Here is a 27436-nt window from a genome sequence, read left to right on the forward strand (position 1 = left end):
TAATAAAAATTTGAAAATTGAGGATCAAAGCCAACTCTGCTGGAATGTAATAGCATTGACTTTAGTCCCCCAATTTTTTTTGGTTAAATTTGAATTTTATTATTTCGAATGATACTTACAAAAGTATAAAAACATTATAAAGGAATTAAAAAATGAAAATAATAAAAAAAATTGAAAATTGAGGGACCAAAGCCAACGCTGCTGCAATGTAATAGCGTTGGCTTTGGTCCCTCAAATTTTTTTTTATTATCTTTTCAATTTAGTAATTTTCAATTAGTTCTCAATTTTTTTTTTGTTAAGTTTGAATTTTATTATTTTGAATGATACTTGCAAAAATATAAAAAAATTACAAAGGAATTAAAAAAATATATATTTTCCAGAACTTTACTTTCTCAAATATCTTTCTTTCCAATATTCAATTCAACCCATAACACCACCATTTCAATTCCTGTTCTCTGAAACCCCATCATTCTAACTCCTCTATGATCTCCTGCTCATTCCTCACAGCTCAATCGAAACTCTCCAAATAGGAACTTCTCAGCCTCATATCTGATCAAGATCGGGGCCTCAAGACTCAAAAGAACCCAACCAAACGAGACTTAATGATCAAGGCCGTAGGCGCCCTTTCTGCTCTGGGTAGCGATACAGTCACCATCGGAGCTTCGCTCTCGGCCACGTCAAGACTACTTTGGACCACCAAGAAAGAGCAGCCCTTAATTTAGAGGAAAATGCCCACTTGTTTGGTACCTAAGCCGGTGACATTTTGCAGGTCATCGATGTCATTGTTTTTTTTTTTTTTTTTTGATTTTTTGTTCACACTTAAAAAACAAAAAAAATTGGCTAAAGAAAAAAATGGCTCACAAATACTAATATTTAACCGAAGCTCTAAATGGATTTTGGATTGTCGAGAAGAAGGCCCAAGCGATGGAAGCAATAGAAAAATATCTAGGGCTGAAACAATGGATTTTATTTGGGAATTTTGAAATGGTTAGAGATGGAGGATTTTATTTGAAAATTTTAAAATGGTAAAGTTTGTGTGAAGCAATGGTGCTAGTGGGAAAGAAAATGATATTTTGAAGCGGAAAGGTTGAAGGAAATTTTTTTAAAGTTGTAATCTTCTCACATGTGACAGGGAAATATCTGAGTCGTTCACTGGATAAGTTGAAATCTAATAGCTGATCATTTTTTTCACGTTTTTGGACCGTATCATTTTCGTCAAATCGGTCCTGACCATAGAAGGTCTATATATATATATATATATATGTGGAATCGCTAAGGTTAGGATCACCCTGACCGTGTATCATCCTGACTAATGGCAAATTTTGTAATAAAATAGAAAATTATGTCTATTTTAGTGTAGCCTACTAGGTATAGAACGAATGACGAGAAAAAAAAGATAGGCATCATGGGGAAGAGAATAGAGAAAAGTATTCACCTGCCAAGTTGTTTAATGAGATTTGCAAAATTCAAGATAGTATATATATATATATATATATATGTGGAATCGCTAAGGTTAGGATCACCCTGACCGTGTATCATCCTGACTAATGGCAAATTTTGTAATAAAATAGAAAATTATGTCTATTTTAGTGTAGCCTACTAGGTATAGAACGAATGACGAGAAAAAAAAGATAGGCATCATGGGGAAGAGAATAGAGAAAAGTATTCACCTGCCAAGTTGTTTAATGAGATTTGCAAAATTCAAGATAGAAAAAAAAAAAAAAATGGCTGACGCAGAGAAAGAAGTGCTTTTGGTGAGTGTAAGTAGTCTTTGCATATGATGCAAAAGTTACAACCATTGTTTGATGTTGGGTTTTACTTTTATGAATGGTTCACCTTGAAATTGTGAATTTTTTTTTTTTTTTTTCACACAAAGTAACTTAAACATTCTAAAGGCTTCTTATTTTTATTTTTTTATTCAACTTTTCTTTTGGATGTGTAATTAGATGCATAAAAAAATATTAAATAATTTTGAAGTTATTGTTCTTAAAGAATTGGGCAATAAATCCTTGGCAAGCTCAGGTGGATTCAACATAATAAAGCTTTTATTATTGGAACTTCATGACACAACGGAATCAATTGATCATCTACCATCTCATGTGTCTTCGTAAGGAAAGGAGGCAGCAAATTGGAGTTGCCCTGAGCTTCATCCATCCTAATTACAAAATCCCTAAATCACAAACCTAAACCCCTAAATTAATAAACCCACAATTGAAACATCAATCACTTTGCAGAATCCCCATTGGCATCCTCAAAATCCCAATAAAAAACATATTTTCTTCTCAGTTAGGCTTTTTTTTTTTCCCCTTGAACTTTTGCGTTTTCTGGTTTTCTGTGAGAAAGAGAAGAAGAAAACAAGAGAAAACAGAGAGAGAGAGAGAGAGAGGAAGAAAGAGTTAAGAAAAAAAAGAAGAATTAAAATGGTGGCATTGAAGTAAGGAAGAGAGGTGGTGGAGGAAGAGTGAAGACAGAAGAAGAAGAAGAAGAAGATGAAGAAGACAGAGAGAGAAGAAGCGAGAGAAAGAGAGAGGAAAAAGTCCCGACTGGTCAAAAAAAAAAACTGGACCATTCGTTCAATCGAACAGCCAACAGAGTTTCTCACAAAAAATCACGTTTTTTGTCCCCATGCAATTTGATCAAGACGTCCTAGGCATAGAACTCCTCTATATATATATTTACTTATATTTACTTTTATTTTTGCTCCATATACTTAATAAAACTTGCCTAGTTTATCCTTAAAAAAATAACATTAAACTCATACAGCACATATATTCCTTATGAAAACACGAACTTTTTCAATTGTTTTTTTGGAGAAAAACATTATTCACACAGCAGTGCAGTTGTACGAAATATTTGTTGAAGATTTTATTTTCTAATCCAATCCAAAATATTTTTAGTTTCTATTCTCTAGTTTTGCCAGTTTGGATTCAAAAGCAGGTGATTTTCTTGTCCTTCCACGTATCTTTAACTTCTGTGAAGCAAAATAATAATAATAATAATAATAATAATAATAATTGTATTTTTTTTTGGGCTCGAGAACACATAGCCCAAAAGCAGAGAACACAAAGCCTAAATGCAAAACCAAAAGCCCCTCATCTATACCTCAGTCCCTTCTACCGTCATAATCACTCTCATCGGAACTAGCCATTGTTCAGCGCCATTACTATTGCTTCAATAGCAGTGTAGTGGATACCATTTGGTTATAGATTTTTTCAATTGGAAAAACCTTTTTTAGTTTCTATTTTTCTTGAAATTCTTCTTCTTATTTGGTTTTTCTTTCCTTTTTGGCCTCGTGAGTTATATCAAAATTAGTTTGGAATGTAATCTATTGTATTATTTAATTTTTTATTTAATTAAGAATGTTTTACTTTTTATAAATTGATAATTGGACTATAAAGATATTATTAAAACCATAGTGTGGGTAGCTAAAACTGTAGTGTTAATAAAATTACCATTATATTTTTAGTAATTTGATTTTTCAATTTACAATTTTATCCCCAGAAGTATAATGTTGCCTCCTTGCCCCCACCCCCAAAAAATAAATAAATAAATAAAATAAAATTCTGTTCCTTACAAGTCTTTTTGCATTTTTTTTCCCTTTTCTTTAACATTTACTTTGGTTTTAATTTATTTCCAAATTGTTTACCATTTTTTATTCATTTATCATTTATTTGTAATCAAATTGTAGCAATATAATTAATTTAATTACTTTCTTTAATATAATATTTATCTGCAAACTAAAATTATTTAATACAAAAAATCTTTTAGTACAATTATTAAATGTAATTAAAAAATAAAATTACTTATTTATACTGATTTTTGTTTTAATTAGAGAGATGTTAAGCTACAATTATCTTTCCACTTTTAATTGCATTTATTTATAATGAATTTTTTAAAAAAAAAAACTCACAAATCATTTTTTTTTCTTTCCTTTTGTCTCAAGGAGTATATTTATTTTTTAATAAAAATAATTTTATAAAAAAATTAGAAATACAAATTAGTTTGTAAGTATTCTAATTAGCGATGTAGAAGATGTTAATAAAATAAAAATAGCGCTCTATCTTTCAAAAACATTCAATCCAGTAAGCTATCTTTTCCAAAACTTGGTGCTCAAATTTATATGGTTTTTACTAAACAAAAGAAAGGTGGTGGATCTACAGTAAACAAGCTGACTTTATTACATGTTTTTCTACCAAAACGTTGCATTTAAACCTAACATAAAGAACTAAAACGATGCAGTATTAAAGCTGGTAGGTGTGGCTCCCTTGGTACATGTTTCCCAATCGTCACAATAATTTGAATTTGGTTCCATTATTCATTACTGTAGCACTCTGTTTCACTCTATTTTTGGTACTGCTACTACTACTGCTGTTGTTGCTACTATTTTTCCTGTTACTGCTATTTATGTTGCCATTTCTACCGCTATTTCGGCTGCTGCTTTTGTTGCCATTGTTACTGGTTTTGTTGTAGTTATTGCTGCTGTTCCTCCATCAACTCCTCCTCAATGTCAGGAAACTTACCCTAGAGTTGTAAATAGAGAGTAGGTGGGTTATCTGGTGGAAGGTATGGGCTGAGGTAATAAACATTAAACACAGGAGAGATGTGAAGATCACTGGGCAATTCAATATGATAGGCATTGTCTTCCACATGTTTGGTAATGGGCAAAGGACCTAACCTGCTGGGTTGTAACTTACCATAGGTACCAACTGGGAAATGTTCTTTTTCTCAAGTAAACCATAACGAGATCACCCTCTTTATATGTTTTATGTCGACAATGAGCATCTGCAGCAGCTTTGTACCTAAGGTTGGCCTGTTCAGTTCGTTTTTTAGCATCTTTATGACATTGAGCATAGTTTTCTGCAAATGTAGTAGCTCCTTGGTGATAGGAAAGTGGGAGAGAGACAAGATTAATGGTGTTATTAGGCACCTTTGTGTAGGAACGGTTAACCATATTGTTATAAGCAAATTCCACCTGTAGTAACATGGAATCCCATTATTTTGGTTTGTCCGATGCTAGACTGCAAAGCATGTTTCAAGTGGGCGGTTGATGACCTTAGTTTGGTCATCAATCTGGGGGTGATAAGGATTGCTATATTGAAGCTTCATGGCAAATTTCTTTCATAGAACCCTCCAGAAATGGCTGACAAATTTAACATCACAGTCAAAGGTGATTTTTTTTTAATGCTTGCAAACGGCCCACTTCACGAAAGAACAAGTAGGGCAACATAAGTTGCATTAGATGCTTTCTTACAAGGAAGCAAGTGAGCCATTTTGGAGAAACAGTCGACCATAACAAAGATGGAGTCATCTCAGCCGACTGTCATGGGAAGGCTCAGGACAAAATCACAGTCAAAGGTGATTTTTTTTTTTAATGCTTGCAAACGGCCTACTTCACGAAAGAACAAGTAGGGCAACATAAGTTGCATTAGATGCTTTCTTACAAGGAAGAAAGTAAGCCATTTTGGAGAAAGAGTCGACCATAACAAAGATGGAGTCATCTCATCCGACCATCATGGGAAGGCTCAGGACAAAATTCATGGAGAGATCTTCCCAAATGGTGGCAGAGGCTCGCAAAAGAGTGCACAGACCTACATTTTGAGATTGTCCATTAGCAATTTGACACACAGGTCAACATACAGCAAAGGAAGCAATTTAAGCTTTCATGTTAGGCTAAAAGAAATGTTCAGTGACAGCTGAAGTTGTTTTGTCACAACTGGCATAGGCAGCTAAACCTCCAAAATGAAGGTTATGTATGATGAAGTCACAAAGCGAAGTTTTGGGAATGCAAAGTTGGTCTCCCTTAAAGAGGAACCCCTAGGTGATGTGGTAATCCTCCGTTGCATTATATAATTGACATTGTTTACAGATGAAAGAAAAATCTTCATCTTCTGCATACAAGTCTTTAAGACGTGCAAAATCTTCCAAGTTGAACTTGAGGACAATGAGCAATATATATTTACGACTAAAAGCATCAGTAACTACGTTTCAATGGCCTGCTTTATGATAGAAAGCATAGTAGAATATTTGAAGAAACTCAAGCCAATGGGCATCAAACCCTCATCTCCAACTACGATTTGAATATTTTTATATAAAATTATTATATGGATAATATGAAGTAATCAATCACTAGTCATCAAATATGTAATAATATTTATATGATTTAATAAGATTGATTCAATTGATAAATAATTTATATCTATATTTAAAAGTTGTGAATTCAAAATACAAAAATAAAATGGAAAATTGTAATAAATAATTAAAAAGGAAAAAATAACATTTACTAAGATCTATATAAAACTAATTTCGAGTAGGGGAATCTTGTCTTTCTTGGTGCTGCTCATTTCAAATCCAAGAACGTGGTTGCTTTCTTTGACACCAACTTTGGAAACAAAATTGAGGCTTGGATTAATTTGAATGAGGAAGACATGGCTAAGCTTGAAGCAGACAAAGACTTCCTCTCCTATGTTTTGTCGAGATAATAAAACCAAAATCTTATATCTATCTAGATGATAAATATTAACGGCCATGGTGTCTTTATTTAATTACAGACATATAGTACAAATAGCTTCATTTCTTATGCAGAATTTTAGTATTAAAAAATTCATAGAAATGTGATACCATCCTACACAAATAGATCTCTTGTATAAGATAACACATATTTAATTTAATAATACTATAAATGTTAAAAGTTTCAAAATAGTTTCTATATGATACAGATAATATACCATTATATTATTGATTAACAAATATATATATATATATATATTATTTATAAATAAATTCTTTTAAAAAATAAAGGTGACTGACTACTCAAAAAAATAATTTAATAAATTAATTATAAAATTTTTGTCTATGGTATTATTATATTTAACTTCATTATTTAAGAGATAATGGTAACCGGGAAAAAAATATCATACTTTGCAGGAGCACAACTCCCACCTCTTACAAAGAGACATGTGGGGCCCTGTGAGAGGAGGAGCTTATAAAGATTTCACATCTTCATTATTATCTAAATAAATCAAGAAAAATAAATAAAAGAAAAACTAATTCCAAACCAAAATTAAAACCTTGTTCGAGTCCAGTTTTTTTTTTCTTTCTTTTTTTTCCTTGGTTGTGTTGTTTATCCAATGTGAGATCCTCCTTAATAAACGGGTCTTCTTCAGTTAGAACTTTAATTCTTTACCCCAAAAAAATAAAAATTATACATGTCAAATACTTCATACAAAAGGAAAAAGCACACAAAGGCAAAAATAAATTTGGAATAAATAAAAAACAAATTGTACTTCTCAGGCCAATAAAAGTTAGTTACTCATACCAGTTCAAAAAAATTCCTCCAAAGAGGACAGACAGGTCTATTGACAATTAATTACACATATAATTTCGCAGTGAAGGCCATAGCCTTTGATCTGCAGCTACTTCTCTTTGGTTAATTTGCGGAGGCCAAATGGAAAGCGGAACCCTTGATGAGCTTCGCATATTCTTCTTCCCCTTCATGGCTCAAGGCCATATCATACCCACCATAGACATGGCCATGGTTTTTGCTTCCCGAGGTTCCAAAGCCACCATCATCACCACCCCTTTTCATGCCCCACTTTTCTCCAAGACCATTCAAAAAACTAATTTTTCTGGTACCCACATAAACATTCTTACCTTCAAATTCCCTTCTGTGGAGAATGGATTGCCCGAAGGATGCGAGAGCCTTCACATGGCGAATTCCCCTGAACTGCAACCCAAATTCTTTAAAGCTATTACCACGCTCGGCCCACAGCTTGATCAGCTTTTAGAGCAACACCGTCCGGATTGCCTTGTGGCGGACACGTTCTTTCCTTGGGCTACCGATATTGCAGCTCGATATGAAATTCCCAGGTTGATTTTCCATGGAACTTGCTATTTCTCTCTATGTGCTTCACTATGCGTCTTTCGTTATAAGCCCTACAAGAGCGTCTTTTCCGAAACAGAGCCATTCATCATTCCCAATTTACCAGGTGAGATAAAGTTTACAAGAAACCAGTTACCGGATTTTGTAAAGAATGATGAAGAAACTGAATTTACAGAAGTGTACAAAGCGGCTAAAGAGGTGGAGAGTAGGAGCTATGGGGTTCTGGTTAACAGCTTTTATGAGCTCGAACCGGTTTATGCTGATCATTACAGTAAAGGTTTGGGGTTTAAGGCATGGCATATTGGCCCGCTTTTCTTATACAAAAAGGTGTTTGAAGAAAAAGCTAAGAGGGAAATGGAAGAATCCTCCCTTGACGAACACGAGTGTTTGAAATGGCTTAGTTCTAAGAAACGCAATTCGGTTGTTTATATATGTTTTGGAAGTTTGACAGATTTCATTGATGCTCAGCTAATGGAGATTGCAGCGGGTCTTGAAGCTTCTGGGAAGGAATTCATTTGGGTTGTGAAGAAAGGAAAAAATGAAGGTGTTAAAGAAGAGTGGCTACCGGAAGGATATGAGAAGAGAATGGAAGGAAAGGGGCTAATTGTGAGAGGTTGGGCACCTCAAGTGCAAATCCTTGATCATGAAGCAGTGGGAGGATTTGTGACCCATTGTGGGTGGAACTCAACAATGGAGGGGATATGTGCCGGGGTGCCAGTGGTAGCATGGCCAGTTTCTGCAGAACAGTTTTACAATGAGAAGTTGGTGACTCAAATACTTGGTATTGGTGTGTGTGTTGGGAACCAAAAATGGGCTAGACTGGTGGGGGACTTCGTGAAGAGGGAAACCATAGCAAAGGCTGTGAATCAGATAATGGAGGGTGAAGAAGCAGAGAAAATGAGAAGCAAAGTCAAGGCATTAGGGGACATGGCAAGAAGGGCTATAGAGGAAGGTGGATCTTCTTACTTGGACTTCAATGCCTTCATTGAAGAATTGAAACTGCGTAGGATGGAGCGTAATTCAAGCTAGAAGAAACGTTTCCTTAACATGCACTGAGAACTTTGTCAGTGTAAGAAATTAATTCCTAGAGTGGAGGACCATTTGGCATTTGTCCAAGTCCTCTCTTTTTTTTACTATATATGTACATATATATATATATATATATAGATGTGTATGTATGTATGTATTTATTTTTTCCCTCTACCAAATGGAACACCTAATAACGCATGATAATAAATATCCATGGAAATTGGGTGGAGAAAGACTTAAAGATGGTTTGGAATTTGCTTGCCAATGTCTTATGGAGTAGGTATTGGCATCTTCAACAAAGATTTTGTGTGAGGTAAAGAGGTCCACGTCTACCATTGTAAGAAGTTTCCGTAGTTAGAAAGTGAAATTGTAAGAGAACTATGAGTTATTTGAGAAAGAAATTCAATAGAGGGAACAATAATTTATCATCTCTTTGTTTGCTTGTCTATTTAATTATTTGGATTGGTTGTTTGGTAAATGGCATGAAACTGAGGTATATACCTACCTTTCTTTGTTTCTTTTCTTTCAGCAACATAGTAATTTTTTTTTTTTTTTGGGTGAAAATTTCTTTCTTTTTTGTATTGCTTGGTTTGGTAGAAGAAAAAGGACTAAACTATTTGAGCAATGAAAATGACTACACAGTGATATTTACCCAAAAAAAATAAAAAACAAATGAGGGCTGAGATCGTGACAGTGGAGAGAGTAGAATGTTTTCAGAAAGCTATTTGATTTTTACAATTTTTTGTCAAGACCTACCAATATCTAATTCAAATGGAGGTTGAACAGTTCAGAACAAAATGGTTCAGTGAGTTTTGGAGGTATTTCCTCCGACGTTAAAGCGTTGTTTTCAATTATAAATATATGAATCTATCAGTTTGAAAATTCCATGTATTAAGATTTTAAGTTGTCCCTATAATAGGGTGTAAAGTGAACCACATTAAAAAATGATAAATTAGTAAGACTCGCACTGGCGACAGAGCGATACAATCACGCCCATTAGTGCGGGGAACGCCTGTTCATGCGGGGATCGAGTATTGAAGGGAAGGGGCTCTGGGCCTAGCCACACCAGAAAAAATAATAATAATAATAAAATAAAATAAAATAAATCAGCAAAAAATTATATTTGATAGAATATTTTGCTGAGAGATTTGATTTTGAGTCAAAGTTTCTTGACTTCCAGAAAGTGTACGTCGGTGTTTGCCTACAAATTCTGTCAAAGCCACAATATTTGATAATTTATTACAATGTATCATTGACCATTGATACTAGAGGACAAAATCTATTACGTCGATGATGACGATTATTCAACTACCATTTGTCACATCAATATTCAAAACAATAATATATAATTTTCTACAAGGAACAGAACTTTGAGACAGGCACATTAAAAAAAAAAAAAAAAAAAAGACTATATTAATATATAAGACTTTTTAATCATCAGTTATATTGAAAAATTCGCTTTCTCTTGGTACAAAATTAACCACATATGCATAATTATTATTTTTTAAATCAGTTATGCACCATTTAGCATGCAAGACCAAAACTACCAAACCTTATTAACTGGGAGTGACAATTTTTTACTTTTAAGATAAGTGAGAGTGACTTAAGAGGGATTCATATAGTGTACCAAAAGAGCTTGGCTTAGTAGAGTAGGTATCCTTCACGCTTACAGTCCATTCGAGATGCGCCCTCTTTTTAAATTGGAAATTTTGATGATGATAAAAGGTATATATGTTAATACACCACTATTGTCTTGCAAGATATTTTAAAGCCTCAACCTTTAATAATATGGAATAAAAGTCCTGGCCGAAGAAAGATACTTTAGAATAAAAGAACTTTGGGAATCCAAAAGAGCATTTCAAGAAATAATAAGCAAATAAGAAATAAAGCATGGGCCTGTAGGGTCATAGTAAAGCTCTATTTCTTTTTTCTTGCTTTCTTGCTCTATTTATTGCTTTCTTGCTTTCTTATGTGGTATTTTTCTTGTTGCAGAGCATCATGGCCACCGAAACCGATCCTGTCCATGTCCTCTTCTTCCCTCTAATGGCTCAAGGCCACATATTACCCACCATAGACATGTCCAAACTCTTTGCTCAGAGAGGCGTCAAGACCACCATTACCACAACCCCACTAAACGCCCCACTTTTCACCAAAACAATCGAGAAATCCCACAACTCCAACCTCCAGATCAGCCTCAAAGTCATCGAATTTCCAGCCAAAGAGGCCGGTTTGCCTGAAGGCGTTGAGAATCTTGATTTGGTCACGAACATGGAATCTACCTGGAAATTCTTCAACGCCATTTCTTTGCTCCAACACACTTTGGATCATCTTCTTCAAGAGTTACGCCCTCAAGGCCTCGTTGCCGACATGTTCTTCCCATGGGCTACTGATATTGCTTCCAAATATGGAATTCCTAGGATTGTTTTCCATGGTACAAGCTTCTTCTCTATGTGTGCCACAGACAGTTTAGTACGACACCAACCGCACAAGAATGTTTCATCGGAGACCGACCCATTTGTCTTGCCTGGTTTGCCCGACCGAATCGAGCTGGTAAAAACCCAAATCCCAGATAATGCTCGAGGTGGATCCGAAGACGACAATTTCAAGAAATTGCTACAAAGTGCTAAAGAAGCCGAAAAGCGAAGCTTTGGAATACTTGTTAATAGTTTCTACGAGCTTGAACCCGCCTATGCCGATCACTACAGGAATGTTCCGGGGAAAAAAGCATGGCATATTGGTCCTGTCTCACTCTGCAACAAGAACGTTGAAGATAAAGCACAGAGAGGGAAAACATCCTCCATTGATGAGCATACTTGCTTGAAATGGCTCAATTCCAAGAAACCCAAATCGGTTGCCTATGTGTGCTTTGGAACTATGTCTAATTTTTCAGCTTCTCAACTGCATGAAATTGCAATGGGTCTTGAGGCATCTGGGCAGGAATTCATCTGGGTTGTGAAGAAGCAAAAAGGTGACGAAGATGAAAAGGAAACTTGGGTACCAGAAGGATTCGAGAAAAGGATAGGAAATAAGGGATTAATCATAAGAGGTTGGGCACCCCAAGTTCTGATTCTTGATCATGAAGCTGTGGGAGGGTTTGTGACTCACTGTGGTTGGAACTCGGCGCTTGAAGGTATCAGTGCTGGGCTTCCAATGGTGACATGGCCGATATTCGCTGACCAATTCAACAACGAGAAACTGATTACTGATGTTTTCAGAATTGGGGTTGGTGTTGGTGCTCGGAAATGGATTAGGCTGGTGGGGGATTTTGTGAAAAGGGAACAGATTGAGAAGGCGGTTAAGGAGATAATGGTTGGTAAGAGAGCAGAGGAAATGAGAAGCAGAGCAAATAAGCTTGGTGAAATGGCAAGGAAAGCTGTTGAAGAAGGAGGCTCATCTTACTCAGACATGGGCAACTTCATTGAAGAATTAAAAGGGTCCCAAATGAGGAAGCAGGACTGATATTTACCATTTTTATTTTTATTTTTATTTGTGGGTAGCTAAAACATAGAAGTGTTCACGCTAATTTTATTCTATTGTAAGTCCTATTATCGGCAAAACAATGCAGATGTCCATGCCCTTAAGAAAAGGATTGGCTCTTTAACACCTTCATTATTGATGTTAAGTTGAAACACAACATGAATCATAAACAGGAAATTCTAAAATAAAAAGAAAACAAAATAAAAATCCTTGGATTTGTGGCTGTTCCCTTTTTCTTAGGTTGAGCGAGAAATTCAAATTTTTTTTTTAAAATTTTTTTTATTATTATTATTATAGTTTTTTAATAAGAGGTTGAAAATGTATGTTCAAGTAACCACCATCTCTGTTTGGGACTTACAATAATTGAATAAAATGTAATGATAATGTTTGGGACCTAATATACAAAAAGTTAAAAAGAAAATATTGTTTTAAAAAAAAAATCTAATACTTTTAGAGAGGGATGATAGGAAATCAGAGAAATACTAGGCATAGGGGAGACAAGGGTTTTGTAGGCATGTTAAAGTCCCACGCGAGACAATGACAAGATACAAATTGCAATTCGAATATATTTGTATTTGTATCACGTAATAAATTAACAAATTTTAATAAATAAAATATTAAATAAATTTATTAAGTTAATTAAAAATATATATTTTTATTATTATATAGGGTATAATTTAAAAAAATATTTAATTTATTATATAAATATGTATTGATTTTTTTAATGTAATTATTTTGGAAATATCAAACAAATATGTATTTTTTGTAAGATGTAATAAAAAATTATTTTATTTCAAAGATATGCTAGATTTTTTTAATTTTTAATTTATATATGTATTTAACGGGTTAATAGATTAGTGACATGTTATCTGATTATTTAATAAATGGATATTAATATTTAACGATCATATTCAGATAAATTAAATTTTCCATAATAGGATAGAAATACAAATAGAATATACCACGAAATGCTGGTCAATTTAGGGTTTTTCAGATTTGAGGTGGAAAGCAAATTATATGGCAAAGCTCAAATCCCGCATGGTGTGGGACTCATGCCTAGCCATAACACGGAAAGGTCCAAAAGCCCCAGCATATGAGAAAATCATTATTGTACTCAAAATTTAAAATATTCAAAATTTCTTTGAAACTTTTATTTTTTTAAGAGATTAAAATAAAATTTAGATTATAAATGAAAACGGATAAAATTTTTATAATATCCATCGAAATTTTTAAAATTTTATTAAAATTTTTTGAAAATTTTCATCAAAATATCTATATTATATTCTTAACAATTTGGTTAAAAAAATATATAATATCCATTGAAATTTTAAAAATTTGTATGTAAAATTTCAAAAATTTTCATGGAAATTTTGAAAATATCTATAAAAATATTTGAAATTTTTTTTATAAAAAATTCAAAAATATTATCAATTTTTAGTAAATTATTTTACCAAATTAACTTTAGTGATAGTTTTTTTAACCCTTTAATTATTTTTTAAGTATTTAATGATATAAACGAAGTGAATTGAATTCAATAATCTTAATAAGTTTTATTCATTAATAAAATATATATATACTTGCTATGTATTTTGTATAAGATGGATTCATTAGAATCCATAATTATAAGTCAATAATTGATTATATAAGAATGAAAAATAATAAAATAAAATAATAATATAGAAATACAATATTATATAGAATTGATATTGATAGCATTTAAATTAATAACATTAAGCAAATAAAAAAAAAATAATAGAATATATTATACTAAACATCAATGATAACTATATTGAATACAAAATTTTTATAGTAGACATATTAATAATTACATGAAAAATTATTAATAATAATTATTTCTCACATTTCACATCTCAAAATGAAAACGAGAAATATATTAATAATTTTCAATTATCTAAAAGTTCTATGAGTATTGAGATGATATTTATGAAATATAATGTAATCATAATGATTGTTTTATCTTAACTAATAAACAAATTATCAAAAATATGTTTTTTTGTACATATTTTTATCAATAATAGTTTATTTGATAATTGATTGTTTAAGTAAGCTAATGCTAAAGTTTCAACAAAAATTTTCATTTTTTCAAATAAATTTCCTTCATTTTTTGTAAACTTTTTTCAATATTCAATACTTTCTGATATTGTTATAGAAATTTTTATATTTTGAACTTTCAATAATTCTACCGATATCGAAATTTTGAATCTTGATTATACTTAGGTTCTTTTTTAGGACTCTTTTCTATTCTTGTTGCATTTTATTTAAATTTATAAGAATATCTCACTCCATTTAAGATAAAATATTTAATTTTATATTAGCAAATTATTAGGTGTTTAATAGATTATAGTTGCACATTGTTAAGTATGTTCATAAGGGGGTTTTCATATCAAAAGGAATGCAGATGGCACTGTTGAGCGGTATTAAGCAAAGGCTAATAGCAAAGGGCTTTCACCAACATTTTGATTTTAATGAGACTTTTAGTCTAGTTATAAAGCTTACAACTATCAAGTTAGTTCTCAATCTTGTTGTTGCCCAAGGATGAAAAGTAGAAGAGTTGGATTATCTTTCACAAACTCAAGGACATGAAGATAAACAATTTTCTTCTCATGTATTTAAGCTTCATAAAGCTTTATATGGATTAAAATAAGCTCGAAGAGCTAGGTATGATAAGTTGAAGAAAGCTCTGCTGGACAAAGGTTTTACTCATTCTATTTCAGATTCCTCTTTGTTTGTTTTGAATACAAAATCTGCCTAAACTTTGGTACTCGTATATGTGCATGACATTATTGTGACAGGCTCTAACAGTGCAGTTATTAAGAAATTGATTTCAGATTTAAACTCACAGTTCTCTCTAAAAAATTTGGGAGATTTAAGCTTATTTTTGGGAACTGAGCTTAAACGCAATTCCAAAGGTATGCTTCTTACTCAAATCTAAAGTACACTTATGATCTTTTGAAGAAAATTAAGATGGACGGACCTCGAGCTTCACCTTCTCTAATGGTTGTGAGTAAACCTTTTTCCTTATATGAAGGAGACATTATGACAAATCCTGAGATATATGGAAGCATTATTGGAGCTTAGTCTCTTCGAGTTCTAAAAAGCAGGCTGTAGTTGCTCGATCGAGCACTGAGATAGAATACAGAGCTCTTGCTCATATAAATTCAGAGTTATGTTGGTTGCAAAATTTGATTAGGGAACTGCAGCTTCAGTTACCTAGACCTCTTATATGGACAGATAGCCTAAGTGCTGCAGCTCTTGCTTTAAAGCCAGTGCTTCATTAAAGGACAAAGCATATCGAAATCGAGACAAGGTGTTGGACAAGTCAGTTGAAATTCGTTATGTTCCAACCGAGGAGCAAGTTGCTTGTTTTTAACAAAAGCTCTGGGTACTGGCAGATATTTGTACTTGAAGTCTAAACTACTTGAAATCTAAACTAAGAGTAGTGAATGTTGTTTGAAGATGTCCAAGGTTGTCTGTTTTCGAGGGGGAATTTCTATGTTCAGACTATTCTTTTTCTGATTTCTCAATCAGGTAAAATCGAGTTTGAGGGGTAATGTTTGTATGACATGCCACCTCATCTGTTTGTTTAATAGAAAGCTGATATGGCAGATTTAGTTGAAAAGTCTTAACTGACTTGGTTAGGAGACTTAACTGATTTGGTTAGCTGTTATGTAAGGGTGTGCAGCTTATCTTTGTATAAATATTGTCTATTATTGAAAGGAAAAGAAAAATACCAAGTTTCTAGGAAAACTCCCAGACTCATTCTCTACTTTTTCTCTTCCTTTCTTTCTTTCCTCTCTGTATTTTGGGTTTCTTTTTTTTTATTTTGTTTATTTTTTATTTCCATCAGTTTGATAGAAGAAAAAGGACTTAGCTATTTGGTTATGAATATGATTACACAAATGAGGGTTGGGATATATTTACCGAAAGACAATTGGGGGTTGAGATCGTGACAGTGGAGAGAGTTGAATGTTTTTCAGAAAGCTGTTTGATTTTTTACAATTTTGGTAGTATTTCCTCTGACGTTAAAAATGTTATTTTCAATGATAAATCTATGAATCTATCAGTTTGAAAATTCCATAGATTAGGATTGTGGGTTGTCCCGATAATAGGGTGTAAAGTGAACCACATTAAGGAATGGTAAATTAATAAAACAAAAAAAAACTATTTGATAGAATACTTTGCTGAGATATTTGATTTTGAGTCAAAGTTTATAACGCAAGAAAGTCTGCTCAGTGTTGGTCTACAAATTGTGTCCAAGCCACAAATATCAGATCATCTATTATAATAAAGTACAATATATCATTGACCATTGATACAAGAGATACGTCGATGATGACGAATTTTTAACGACCATTTGCCACATCCATGTTCAAAAACAATAAAATAAAATTTTCTAAGAGGAAGAGACAGGCACAGAAAAGATAGACTAATGAATATATGGCACCTTTTGACCAACAATTATATTGAAAAATTCGATTTTCTCTGTACAAAATGAACCACAAATGCATCATTTTTTATTTTTCATTTCTTTTGGAATCACATATGCATCATTTAGCATGTAAACTAAAACTACCGAACCTTATTGAACTGGAGTGACATTTTTTTTTTAGGATAACTAAGATTGACTTATGAGGGATTCACATAGTACATCAAAAGACATTGGCTCAGGCTCAGTTGCTTGTTGAAGATACGCCCTACATTTGTTATGATCATAATATAAATATATATAATACACAAATATTGTCTTTGAATGCCTCAACCTTCAATGATATAGAATGAAAGAACTTGCCAACGTTACCCAAAAAAAAAAAAAAAGACAAAGAACCAGTCAAAGAAAGATACTATAGAATTCAAGACCTTTGGGAATCCAAAAGAGCTTTTGAAGAAACAAAGAAGAAAGTAGGAGCTTGTAGGGTTAGAGTAAACCTCTATTTCTTTTTTCTTGCTTTCTAGCTCCATTTGTTGCTTTGTTGCTTTTCATATTCGGTATTGTTCTCATAGCAGAGCATCATGGCCACCGAAACCGATCCTGTCCATGTCCTCTTTTTCCCTATGATGGCTCAAGGCCACATGTTACCAACCATAGACATGGCCAAACTCTTTGCTCAGAGAGGCATCAAAACCACCATTATCACAACCCCACTAAACGCCCCACTTTTCACCAAAACAATCGAGAAATCCCACAACTCTACCCTCCAGATCAGCCTCAAAGTCATCAAATTTCCAGCCAAAGAGGCCGGTTTGCCTGAAGGCATTGAGAATATTGATTCGATCACGAACGAGGATTCTAACTGGAAATTCTTCCACGCCATTTCTTTGCTCCAACACCCTTTGGATCATCTTCTTCAAGAGCTACGCCCTCAAGGCCTAGTTGCCGACATGTTCTTCCCCTGGGCTACTGATATTGCTTCCAAACACGGAATTCCTAGGATTAGTTTCCATGGTACGAGCTTCTTCGCTGCGTGTGCCATGGACAGCTTAGCACGACACCAACCGCACAAGAATGTTTCATCGGAGACTGACCCTTTTGTCTTGCCTGGTTTGCCCGACCGAATCGAGCTGGTAAAATCCCAAATCCCAGATAGTGTTCGAGATGGATCCCAAGACGACGACTTCACGAAATTACAACGAAGTGCTAAAGAAGCCGAAAAGCGAAGCTTTGGAATACTTGTTAATAGTTTCTACGAGCTTGAACCCGCCTATGCCGATCACTACAGGAACGTTTTGGGGAAAAAAGCATGGCATATTGGCCCTGTCTCACTCTGCAACAAGAACATTGAAGATAAATCACAGAGAGGGAAAACATCCTCCATTGATGAGCATACTTGCTTGAAATGGCTCAATTCCAAAAAACCCAATTCGGTTGTCTATCTGTGCTTTGGAACTACCTCTAATTTTTCAGCTTCTCAACTCCATGAAATTGCAATGGGTCTTGAGGCAGCTGAGCAGGAATTCATCTGGGTTGTGAAGAAGCAAAAAGGTGAAGAAGATGAAAAGGAAGATTGGGTACCAGAAGGATTCGAGAAAAGGATAGGAAATAAGGGATTAATCGTAACAGGTTGGGCACCCCAAGTTCTGATTCTTGATCATGAATCTGTGGGAGGATTTGTGACTCACTGTGGTTGGAACTCGGTGCTTGAAGGTATCAGTGCCGGGCTTCCAATGGTGACATGGCCGGTATTCGCTGACCAATTCTACAACGAGAAACTGATCACTGATGTTTTGAGAATTGGAGTTGGTGTTGGTGCTCGGAAATGGGTTATGATGGTAGGGGATTTTGTGAAAAGGGAACAGATTGAGAAGGCGGTAAAGGAGATAATGATTGGTGAAAAAGCAGAGCAAATAAGAAGCAGAGCAAATAAACTTGGTGAAATGGCAAGGAAAGCTGTTGAAGAAGGAGGCTCATCTTACTCAGATTTGAGCAACTTCATCGAAGAACTGAAAGGGTCCCAATTGAGAAAGCAGCACTGATACTTTACCTTCTTTTTTTTATTTTTATTTGTTGTTGTTGTTGTTGTTGTGCTGGTAACCAAACAAGTAAGCATTCACGCTAATTTTATCTATTGTGCGTCTTACTTTCAGTAATATTATGCAGATGTCCATGCACCCTTGGAAAAGGATTGGTACTAACACTCTATTATTCAGGTTAAGTTGAAACACAACATCAATTATAAAATAGGAAATTTTAAAAGAAAAATAAAACAAAATAAAATCCTCGGATTTTTGGCTGTTCTCTTTTTCTTAGGTTGAACGATAAATCAAAGTTTTTATTTTTTTATTTTTATTTTTATTATTATTATAATTTTTCTTTTCTTTTTTATTAAGAGGTTGAAAAAATGTGTGTTCAACTAACCACCATCTCTGTTTGGACTTGCAAGCTATGATTTATTGTCTAAGCAAATAAAAGTTTGCATGGTTTAGGATACTTGGATACCATAATTGAATAAAATGTAATGGAGTAAGACCTAATATACAAGAAATTAAAAAGAAAATATTTTTCAAAAAAATCAAATACTTGTAGAGAGGGATTATAGGAGATTAGAGAAATGCCAGGCGTAGGGGAGACAAGCGTTTGTAGGCATGTTAAAGTCCCACACAACACAATGGCGCCAACTTGCACCATAATTTATAAAATCGGACAGATTTGTAATTTGTCAACCAATATAAGTACTGGGTATTAATGGGTTAAATACCACTAAATCTAGTATTTTTGTAATTATATAGGCATAATATTTATAAAAATATTTAATTTATTATTTAAACATGTTTTGATTTTTACTGATATATTTATTTTAGAAATATCAAATAAACTTAAATTTTATGCAAGATCAAAAAAACTATTTTATTATTTGAAAGATATGTCAAAATTTAAATTTTTAAATTTATATATATATATATATACATATATATATTTATTATTTAAACATGTATTAATTTTTTTCTAATTTAATTATTTTAGGAATATCAAAAAAACATATACTTTATTAACCGCAAATCTCAACAATCTCCCAATGTTTATTAACCCATATATCCATATACTTTAAATTCAATTCCCATGACCAATCCTGACAGGACCCGTCCCGGGAACCCTCCCAGAATCTTTCGAGTGGTCCCGCCTAGTGAAGTTCCACAGGACAATCCCTAGAGAATATCCAATGGAACCTCACCTAAAAACATGGACAACCGAACTCATATATTAACAATAATACCTCATTATATAAATATAAACCACAACAGCATAAAAGTCCACAATCGGCCTATTGTACTATAGGCCATAACTATACATGTATATATAGTAGGATCTCTACTGAGTCCAAAACATAGATCTGAGCATTCTAAAAGTAGCTGTAAGGTTTAGAAGTACAAGTAAATAATAAATGAGTTCAGAAAGGTAAGGATAAAATAAAGAAAAGATAAGTACAGCTGCTGTCGTGGAAGGAACGAAATAACAAGCGGTACACGAGGTAGACTACTACTAACTGCCTGGACCTAGGAGAATGGATTTAAAACAATAAAATGTGAGATAAAGAAATCTCAGTGAGTAGCATAGTATAATAGAAAAAAATAATAATTTACCGTAAAAATATTTCTCTCAAGACCTCTCGTTCCACTTGTTTGAAAAGTTCCCCATTTAAAAATCATTTAACAAAATCCGAACTTGTATCCCAATTTAATATCATAAAACCGATGCTTAAAAATATAAAGTAAACGATCATTGTAATATTATAAAATGTATTAATGAAGATATAAATATTAAGTATAAAATCTTATAGATATATTTCCACGAAATAAATATGAAAATGCAGAAATAACCACAATGTTTAAAACCAACAATATATTCAAATGTATATCATGTACCATTCGATATACCAATCTGTAAACCTTGGGATACACCCACCTCAAGGTATCGCGGAAATAGTAAACCGTCGGGATGGTCCGTGGCAATAAATATCCTGTGGGCTGAACCTAACCTCACGGTACCGTGGCAATAATAACCTGTGGGATAAACTCAGCTTCACGACCCATGGCAATAATATCCTATGGGGTGAACCCAACCTCATGGTACCATGGCAAAATCCGCGCACTATAAGATAATATAATATAATATAATATAATATAATACTGATCAAAGATATTGGCACTACATGATACATCAATTTACAAATAAATGATACAGTATCCTTAAAACAACCTTGTAAAAGCATATGTATTTTTTTTCCAACCAATACTGTATCATAATTCATAATAAATATTCAAATCCAATCACTTATTTAAATATTTCAAAAAAAATTCAAATCATCATTTCATGCGAAAATAAAAAATACCCTATGAAATATATTCAGCAATAAACCAATTTTAAGCACTTAAAAATTATAAAATATTTAAACATGCTTAAAATCATATAAGTTTTCAATATGCTCCTCAGATCAAATATTTTCTAAAATGATCTAAAATCTCAATTCAAATACCAGAATATTTAATTAACAAAATTCTCAAGTTCACTATGAACTCATCAAAATTAGAAATCATTAAAAATCTTATTAGAATCCACATAAAATGATAACTCGTATAAGTGAAAGTAGATATTTTATATGCATAAAACAACCATTTCAATCAATTTATATATACGTAAAATATCCAAAACACACATATATATTATTTTATATACCCAAAACATTTTAAAAATTTTAACCACTCACAGAATTGCAGATGCTCACTCCTGCTTCCCTGCAGGACCACCTTCAGACTTAACACGAGTGTCCATAATATAATAAAGTATTTCTCAGGCTTCAATAACTAAACCAAAGACACTTGTATGACCCAAAAGTCTTCAAATATTTTATACCACTCTAAAATTATGTAAATTGGACACCGAACGGTCCAATTATACTGTGTACCCTTAGGATCTGGTACCCAAAATTGGGGATTTTCACCCGAAACCTAATCTTTTGGAATTGAACCTTCTAATGGATCCTAATAATATCTAATTTCACTAATTAAACCTCAATTTTTTTCCAATTTGACCAATTTTGTCCAAACACAGTCCGAATTTATCCAAAAGTTAACTAATTGACCAAAAAATGGAAAAATTATCAAACGATCTCCAAAATTCACAAACTTTATATCAACGGAAAGTCAAGAGACAAGGAATCCATCAGTATGCTCACCTCGATCCAAAGGTTCCTCCGATGGCCCAAAAACTTGGTTGAAGCTTCAGCTGAACTTCACGTTGTATCTCCCAAACGGTGAGCAATCAGGGTAAAAGAACCATGAAAATGAGTTCATAAGGCCCAAAAATAGTGGGAAAGGTCTATGGATTGGCCTTAAACGGCATAAAAATGTGAAAATCTGGCAACCCACTTTGTCAGCCGCTGCCCACTTCACCGGCCACTGCCGCCTTCGTCGGCCAGATCCTAGCTAGTCCGGCCACCGTTCACTTTGAAATTTCACAACCGAGCTCTCCTCCATGTGGGCTTCCTTTCTAGCTAGCGCATGTAATAGGTTGGTGGCCAGAATGGACAAAAACAGCGATGACCCGGTTCAATGTTAAACGGGTCGAAACGATCCAAATCGGACCCATAGGTATGGGGGAGAATTTCTTTGGTTTTAGAGATGAAATGGGTATTTTGGGCTTTGGTTTCCTGTTTGGCATGCTTATCGAGGCTCATATAGCGCCTTAAATCACTAACAGACAAAACATGGGGACTAGTTTGGACACTGATACAAAACTTATGCTTAAAACTTCTTAGAACCATAACTTTTTATCCGTATCGACTATATCTACACAATGGTATCTCAGTCAAACAAAAAATATTGACCATTGAAAAAGTCAACTTGATTCCACATATTGTTCACTTGGTCAAACTCAATCAAACTTTGTCAAACTTGTTAAAACATGTGTATTTTGGTACGGGTTGTTACAATCTACCCCCTTAAAGAAATTTCGTGCATGAAATTCGTATCTTAGTTTCAAAAGAGGTGAGGATACTCACTCTGCATATGATCCTCTCGCTCCCCAGTCACCTCCTCGACTAGGTTATCTCTCCAAAGAACCTTCAATAAGAGTATGGTCTCGTTGCAAAGCTTTTTCTCTTCCCTACTTAGAATCTACATTGGCTGCTCCTTATAAGACAAGTCATCCCTCAACTCAATCTTTGGTGTCTCCAACACATGTGATGGATCCGAGATATACTTGTGGAGCATAAATATGGAAAATACATCATAGACTTGAGAAAGCTCCTGCAGTAAGACTAACCAGCAAGCCACTGGACCTATCCTCTCAACTATCTCGTACGGTCTAATGTAGTGAAGACCTAGTTTTCTCAGCTTTCTAAAGCATACTACGCCTTTCCAAGGATAGTTTCAGGAATTTTCGATCACCAACCTCGAACTCTAGATCCTTCCTACGAAGGTCTGTATAGCTCTTTTGCTTGTTGTATGCTACTTTCAACCTGGCCCGTATAATATTAACCTTGTCCACTATCGCTTGAACAATCTCAGGGCCTAGAAGTTTTCTTTCATTTGTCTCATTCCAACGTAATGGTGTCTGACATTGTTTCCCATACAATGCCTCATAAGGTGACATCTGAATGATTGAGTGATAACTATTGTTGTAAGTGAACTCTGCCAAAGGTAGATACTCATTCCAATTTCCCTTTAAACTATATTACACCTAACCTTAACATGTCCTTTTTGGTCTAAATAGTCCTTTTAGATTGTCCATCGGTTTAAGGGTGAAAAGCGATACTCAAATCAACTTAACACTTAGCTTCTTCATTACTCTCTGCCAAAACCTCGAAGTAAACAGTGGGTTTCTGTTAGATACAATCGATACTGGCACCCCCCATGCAAATTCACTATATGATTCATAAAAAGTTCCATCATGTCTCTAAACTGTGGGAGGAAGCTTGAATATAAAATCCATTGTAATGCACTCCCATTTCCATTCTGGGATGGGTAAAGGCTGTAGAAGTCCAGAAGGCTTTGTCTCTCTATCTTCACTTGTTGGCAAATGAAACACTTGGATATATATTCAACAACTTCTCTTTTCATCCCTTTTTAGCTATTCATTAGCTAGAAAACAATACCTAGAACCAATTTCCAAGGCTACATTGCTCTAATATCCAAATTTGACTTTCCCCCTTGTTTAACTTTCCTTCTCACACTCATCAAGTAAGGGTTTTCAAATTGGGCCTCAAGAATACAATCCAAAAGTATCAGTCGTAATCAGAAGCTAGTAAAAAGTTCTCATGAGGTATGCATCCACCAAGTAACAAAGACTATTGCAACTCAAACATCAAAGGAATTGTGCAATCATAGTCCTTGATCAACCTCATCCATCTCCTTTGCTTTAAGTTCAACTCCTTTTGAGTAAACAAATACTTAAAGCTCTTATGATTGGTAAAGGTCCAACAGCAGCTCCATACAAGTAGTGCTTCCAAGCCTTCAATATAAAGATCGTCGCAGCGAGTCCTAAATCATGAGTTGGATAATTCAACTCGTGTTTCTTCAACTGCCTAGAAGCATAAGTAACAACTCATAATTTTCTCAAAATCTATTCAACAAAGCTAAAAGAAAGTTTAGAATTTAAATCTAATTTCCTCGAACCAAATACTAGCATCACAAAGTTAAAACTAAGATTGTTCTTTTTGCCTCAGATTACATTTCTAGAAGTTGCAATTATAAGATCTAGGTTCTTCATTGATTATCCAATTTTCTTAACCTCGCTAAATGTCTTTCTTTTAACCAACTTCATCAAATTCATAAAGTAATAATTTTCGTACTTATTCTAATGGAAGGCTTTGGATTGCTTATAAAGCCTAAAAGAAATTCTCAAGATTTTCAACATCAAAGAATATGAAACCAAAAGATCAAGTTCAAGTTCTCTCGTCATCTCAAATATCATCCTTAAAGAAACCTCAATTTTTTCTCCAATTTCAAATAAACTCCAAGAATACATACCTCAATCAATAAAGAGATTGAAATCTTAATTCTAATATCACAACCAAGTACTAAGAACTAGTTACTAGATCCTCAAACCATAAGAAAACACTTATCACTTTCTTATATTCTAGCTATGTCCAAAAATCATATTCTTTAGGAGATTAAGTTATCATCAAGAATATCAACCACCTTAGATCCATAAAACATTGTTGGCATAAAGCCCTAAATCTCTAAGAAAACAAAATATCAAAACCAAGATCTAAAATCATCATCCAAAAGTAGATGCCACAAAACGAACTTATGAGATTTATAGCTTAGTTCTCAACAAGTTGTCCCACATCAGATCACCGAAATGCATCAACCAAATTTTATTTATACCAGATCCTAATATTAAGAATCTTGATTTCCATAAAATGAAAACAACTATCCTTGAAAATTGGACTAAGTCAAATGATCCCTCTTGTGGAAGCGGAAATTTCAAAATGACATCCAAATGGAACTGAAGTCATCCCAACTTATGTAACATATTCACGTAAAACAAAAGAGCGTATGGTCCTTCAGCCAATAATTATATCTATCACTACCAAGCATAGATAATGTATTTGTCACAACATCGGGGTGATATGTGCCTCCTAACTAATCATAGCATATACCTTACTTCTGGTTAGTTGTCATCCCTTTTAACCTCTGCCTTTGATTGTGGATGAAGACTATTGTCCAGCTTTGGTAGAATCTCCTAAAGTCTGGCCTGTTTATGTATCATGCACTTTGTACCCATTCATCTGCTGCAATTGTGCACCAGATCTTAAAGCTCTAGCATGACCATGTCTTCAATAGGGTTAATCCTTTTTAAAGTGTTCCAACTGCCTGTAATGAATGCATGATCCATCCCACTGGCACTACCCACCATGAAACTTGCCACATAAGCTACCTAAGACTTTAAATCTTTAAAAATGGCTGCTACCGTAGTTCACTGTCTATTGTCCTGAACCTTGAGTGGGTATCTCAACTTTAACCTCTTAATCTTAACAAAAGTTGGAGGACAAAACTCGATCTGAAATACAGTCTAAACTATGTCTAAGTGTGACGTCTCCTAGTTCTTTCATACGTCCACCACTTCCTCGCAGTTTCCCTCTAGTATAAAGCTAATTAAAGAGATCTTATTCTCGTCCAACATTGCTTAGGATTCGTGGAGCCATTACAACCCACTGTTCCAAGTCTACGAGTCTAATTAATAGAATAAGTAGTAAATCCACTCTTTTTGAGTGATCGAGCCAGCGTTCGACAAGATGCACCTTATAAGTGGACACATCTGTACTTCCAGATGTAGCATGCAAGCAACCACGTCTACCTCCTTGCGATATCAAGAAAAAAAAAAGTTCTATATGATGGAATCAGTCAAAATATAATTAACACCAACAAAAGGGTAGGTATGGAAGGTGCAACACATGATGAGTCATACAGCAATGCACAACCCTAAGGAATTTAGAACCTAAATCTTTGATACTAAGCTGATAGAACTCGCCTTGACAACCCTTCCAGGATCTCCGGGTTGGTCCCGCCTAGTGAAGTTCCACCGGCCAATCCCTAGAGAATATCCAATGGAACATCACCTAAAAACGTGGACAACCAAACTCAAGCATTAACAATAATACCTCATTATATAAATATAAACCACAATAGCATAAAAATCCACAACCGGCCTATTATACTACAGACCATAACTACACATGTATATATAGTTAGATCTCTACTGAGTCCAAAATATAGATCAGAGCATTCTAAGAGTAGTTGTAAGGTTTAGAAGTACAAGTAAATAATAAATGAGTCTAAAAAGGTAAGGATAAAATAAAGAAAAGATAAGTACTGCTGCTGTCGTGGAAGGAACGAAGTAACAGGCGGTGCGCGAGGTAGACTGCTACTAACTGCCTTGACCTAAGGGGAACGGATTTAAAACAATAAAACGTGAGATAAAAAAATCTCAGTGAGTGGCATACTATAATAAAAAAAAATATTAATTTATCGTAAAAATATTTCTCTTAAGACCTCTCATTCCACTCCTTTGAAAAGTTCCCCGTTTAAAAATCATTTCACAAAATCCGAACTTGTACCCCAATTTAATATCATAAAATCAATGCTTAAAGTATAAAATGAATGATCATTGTAACATTATAAAATGTCTTAATGAAGATATAAATATTAAGCATAAAATCTTATAGATATATTTCCGTAAAATAAATATGAAAATGCATAAATAACCACAATGTTTGAAGCCAACAACATATTCAAACGTACACCATGTACTATTTGATGTACCAATCTGTAAACTGTGGGATACACCACCTCATGATCTTTAATATCCGAAAGGTATCGTGGAAATAGTAAACCGCTAGGACGTATCCAACCTCACGGTCTGTGGTAATAAATATCTTGTGGGTTGAATCCAACCTTACGGTATCGTGGCAATAATAACCTATGGGATAAACCCAACCTCATGATCCGTGGTAATAGTACCTTGTGGGCTGAACCCAACCTCACGGTACCATGGCAATAATAACCTATGGGATAAATCCAACTTCACGGTCC

General features: G+C 33.9%; 3 protein-coding genes across 5 annotated transcripts; all 3 read left to right on the top strand.

Moving 5' to 3' along the window:
* Window positions 1–6905: 6905 nt before the first annotated feature.
* Window positions 6906–9336, top strand: LOC107403296 (UDP-glucose flavonoid 3-O-glucosyltransferase 7-like). The gene has a single exon (XM_016010169.4). It carries the CDS (start codon window positions 7445–7447, stop codon window positions 8906–8908), a length of 1464 nt encoding a protein of 487 aa, XP_015865655.2. The 5' UTR covers window positions 6906–7444; the 3' UTR covers window positions 8909–9336.
* A 1165-nt stretch (window positions 9337–10501) lies between these two features.
* On the top strand, window positions 10502–12602 carry LOC107403294 (scopoletin glucosyltransferase-like). Of its 3 annotated transcripts, none has more exons than XM_016010168.4 (2): window positions 10502–10633; window positions 10901–12602. In XM_016010168.4, exon 2 carries the CDS (start codon window positions 10907–10909, stop codon window positions 12365–12367), a length of 1461 nt encoding a protein of 486 aa, XP_015865654.3. In that variant the 5' UTR covers window positions 10502–10633; window positions 10901–10906; the 3' UTR covers window positions 12368–12602. The 3 variants fall into 3 exon arrangements, with proteins under 3 accessions (XP_015865654.3, XP_015865653.3, XP_015865652.3); XM_016010167.4 differs by lacking the exon at window positions 10502–10633 and adding an exon at window positions 10649–10806; XM_016010166.4 differs by lacking the exon at window positions 10502–10633 and adding an exon at window positions 10663–10817.
* Window positions 12603–16718: 4116 nt separating this feature from the next.
* LOC107426971 (scopoletin glucosyltransferase) lies at window positions 16719–18967 on the top strand. Its single transcript, XM_016037295.4, has one exon. The coding sequence runs from the start codon at window positions 17417–17419 to the stop codon at window positions 18875–18877; it is 1461 nt and encodes a 486-aa protein (XP_015892781.3). The 5' UTR covers window positions 16719–17416; the 3' UTR covers window positions 18878–18967.
* Window positions 18968–27436: the final 8469 nt, after the last annotated feature.

Source organism: Ziziphus jujuba, chromosome 9 (genome assembly GCF_031755915.1).
Source record: "Ziziphus jujuba cultivar Dongzao chromosome 9, ASM3175591v1".
NCBI classification, from domain to species: Eukaryota; Viridiplantae; Streptophyta; class Magnoliopsida; order Rosales; family Rhamnaceae; genus Ziziphus; species Ziziphus jujuba.

What these genes read in the sequence shown, in the direction of transcription:
- LOC107403294 (XM_016010168.4), top strand. Translation starts at nt 10,907, where the DNA reads ATGGCCACCGAAACCGATCCTGTCCATGTCCTCTTCTTCCCTCTAATG.
- LOC107426971 (XM_016037295.4), top strand. Translation starts at nt 17,417, where the DNA reads ATGGCCACCGAAACCGATCCTGTCCATGTCCTCTTTTTCCCTATGATG.
- LOC107403296 (XM_016010169.4), top strand. Translation starts at nt 7,445, where the DNA reads ATGGAAAGCGGAACCCTTGATGAGCTTCGCATATTCTTCTTCCCCTTC.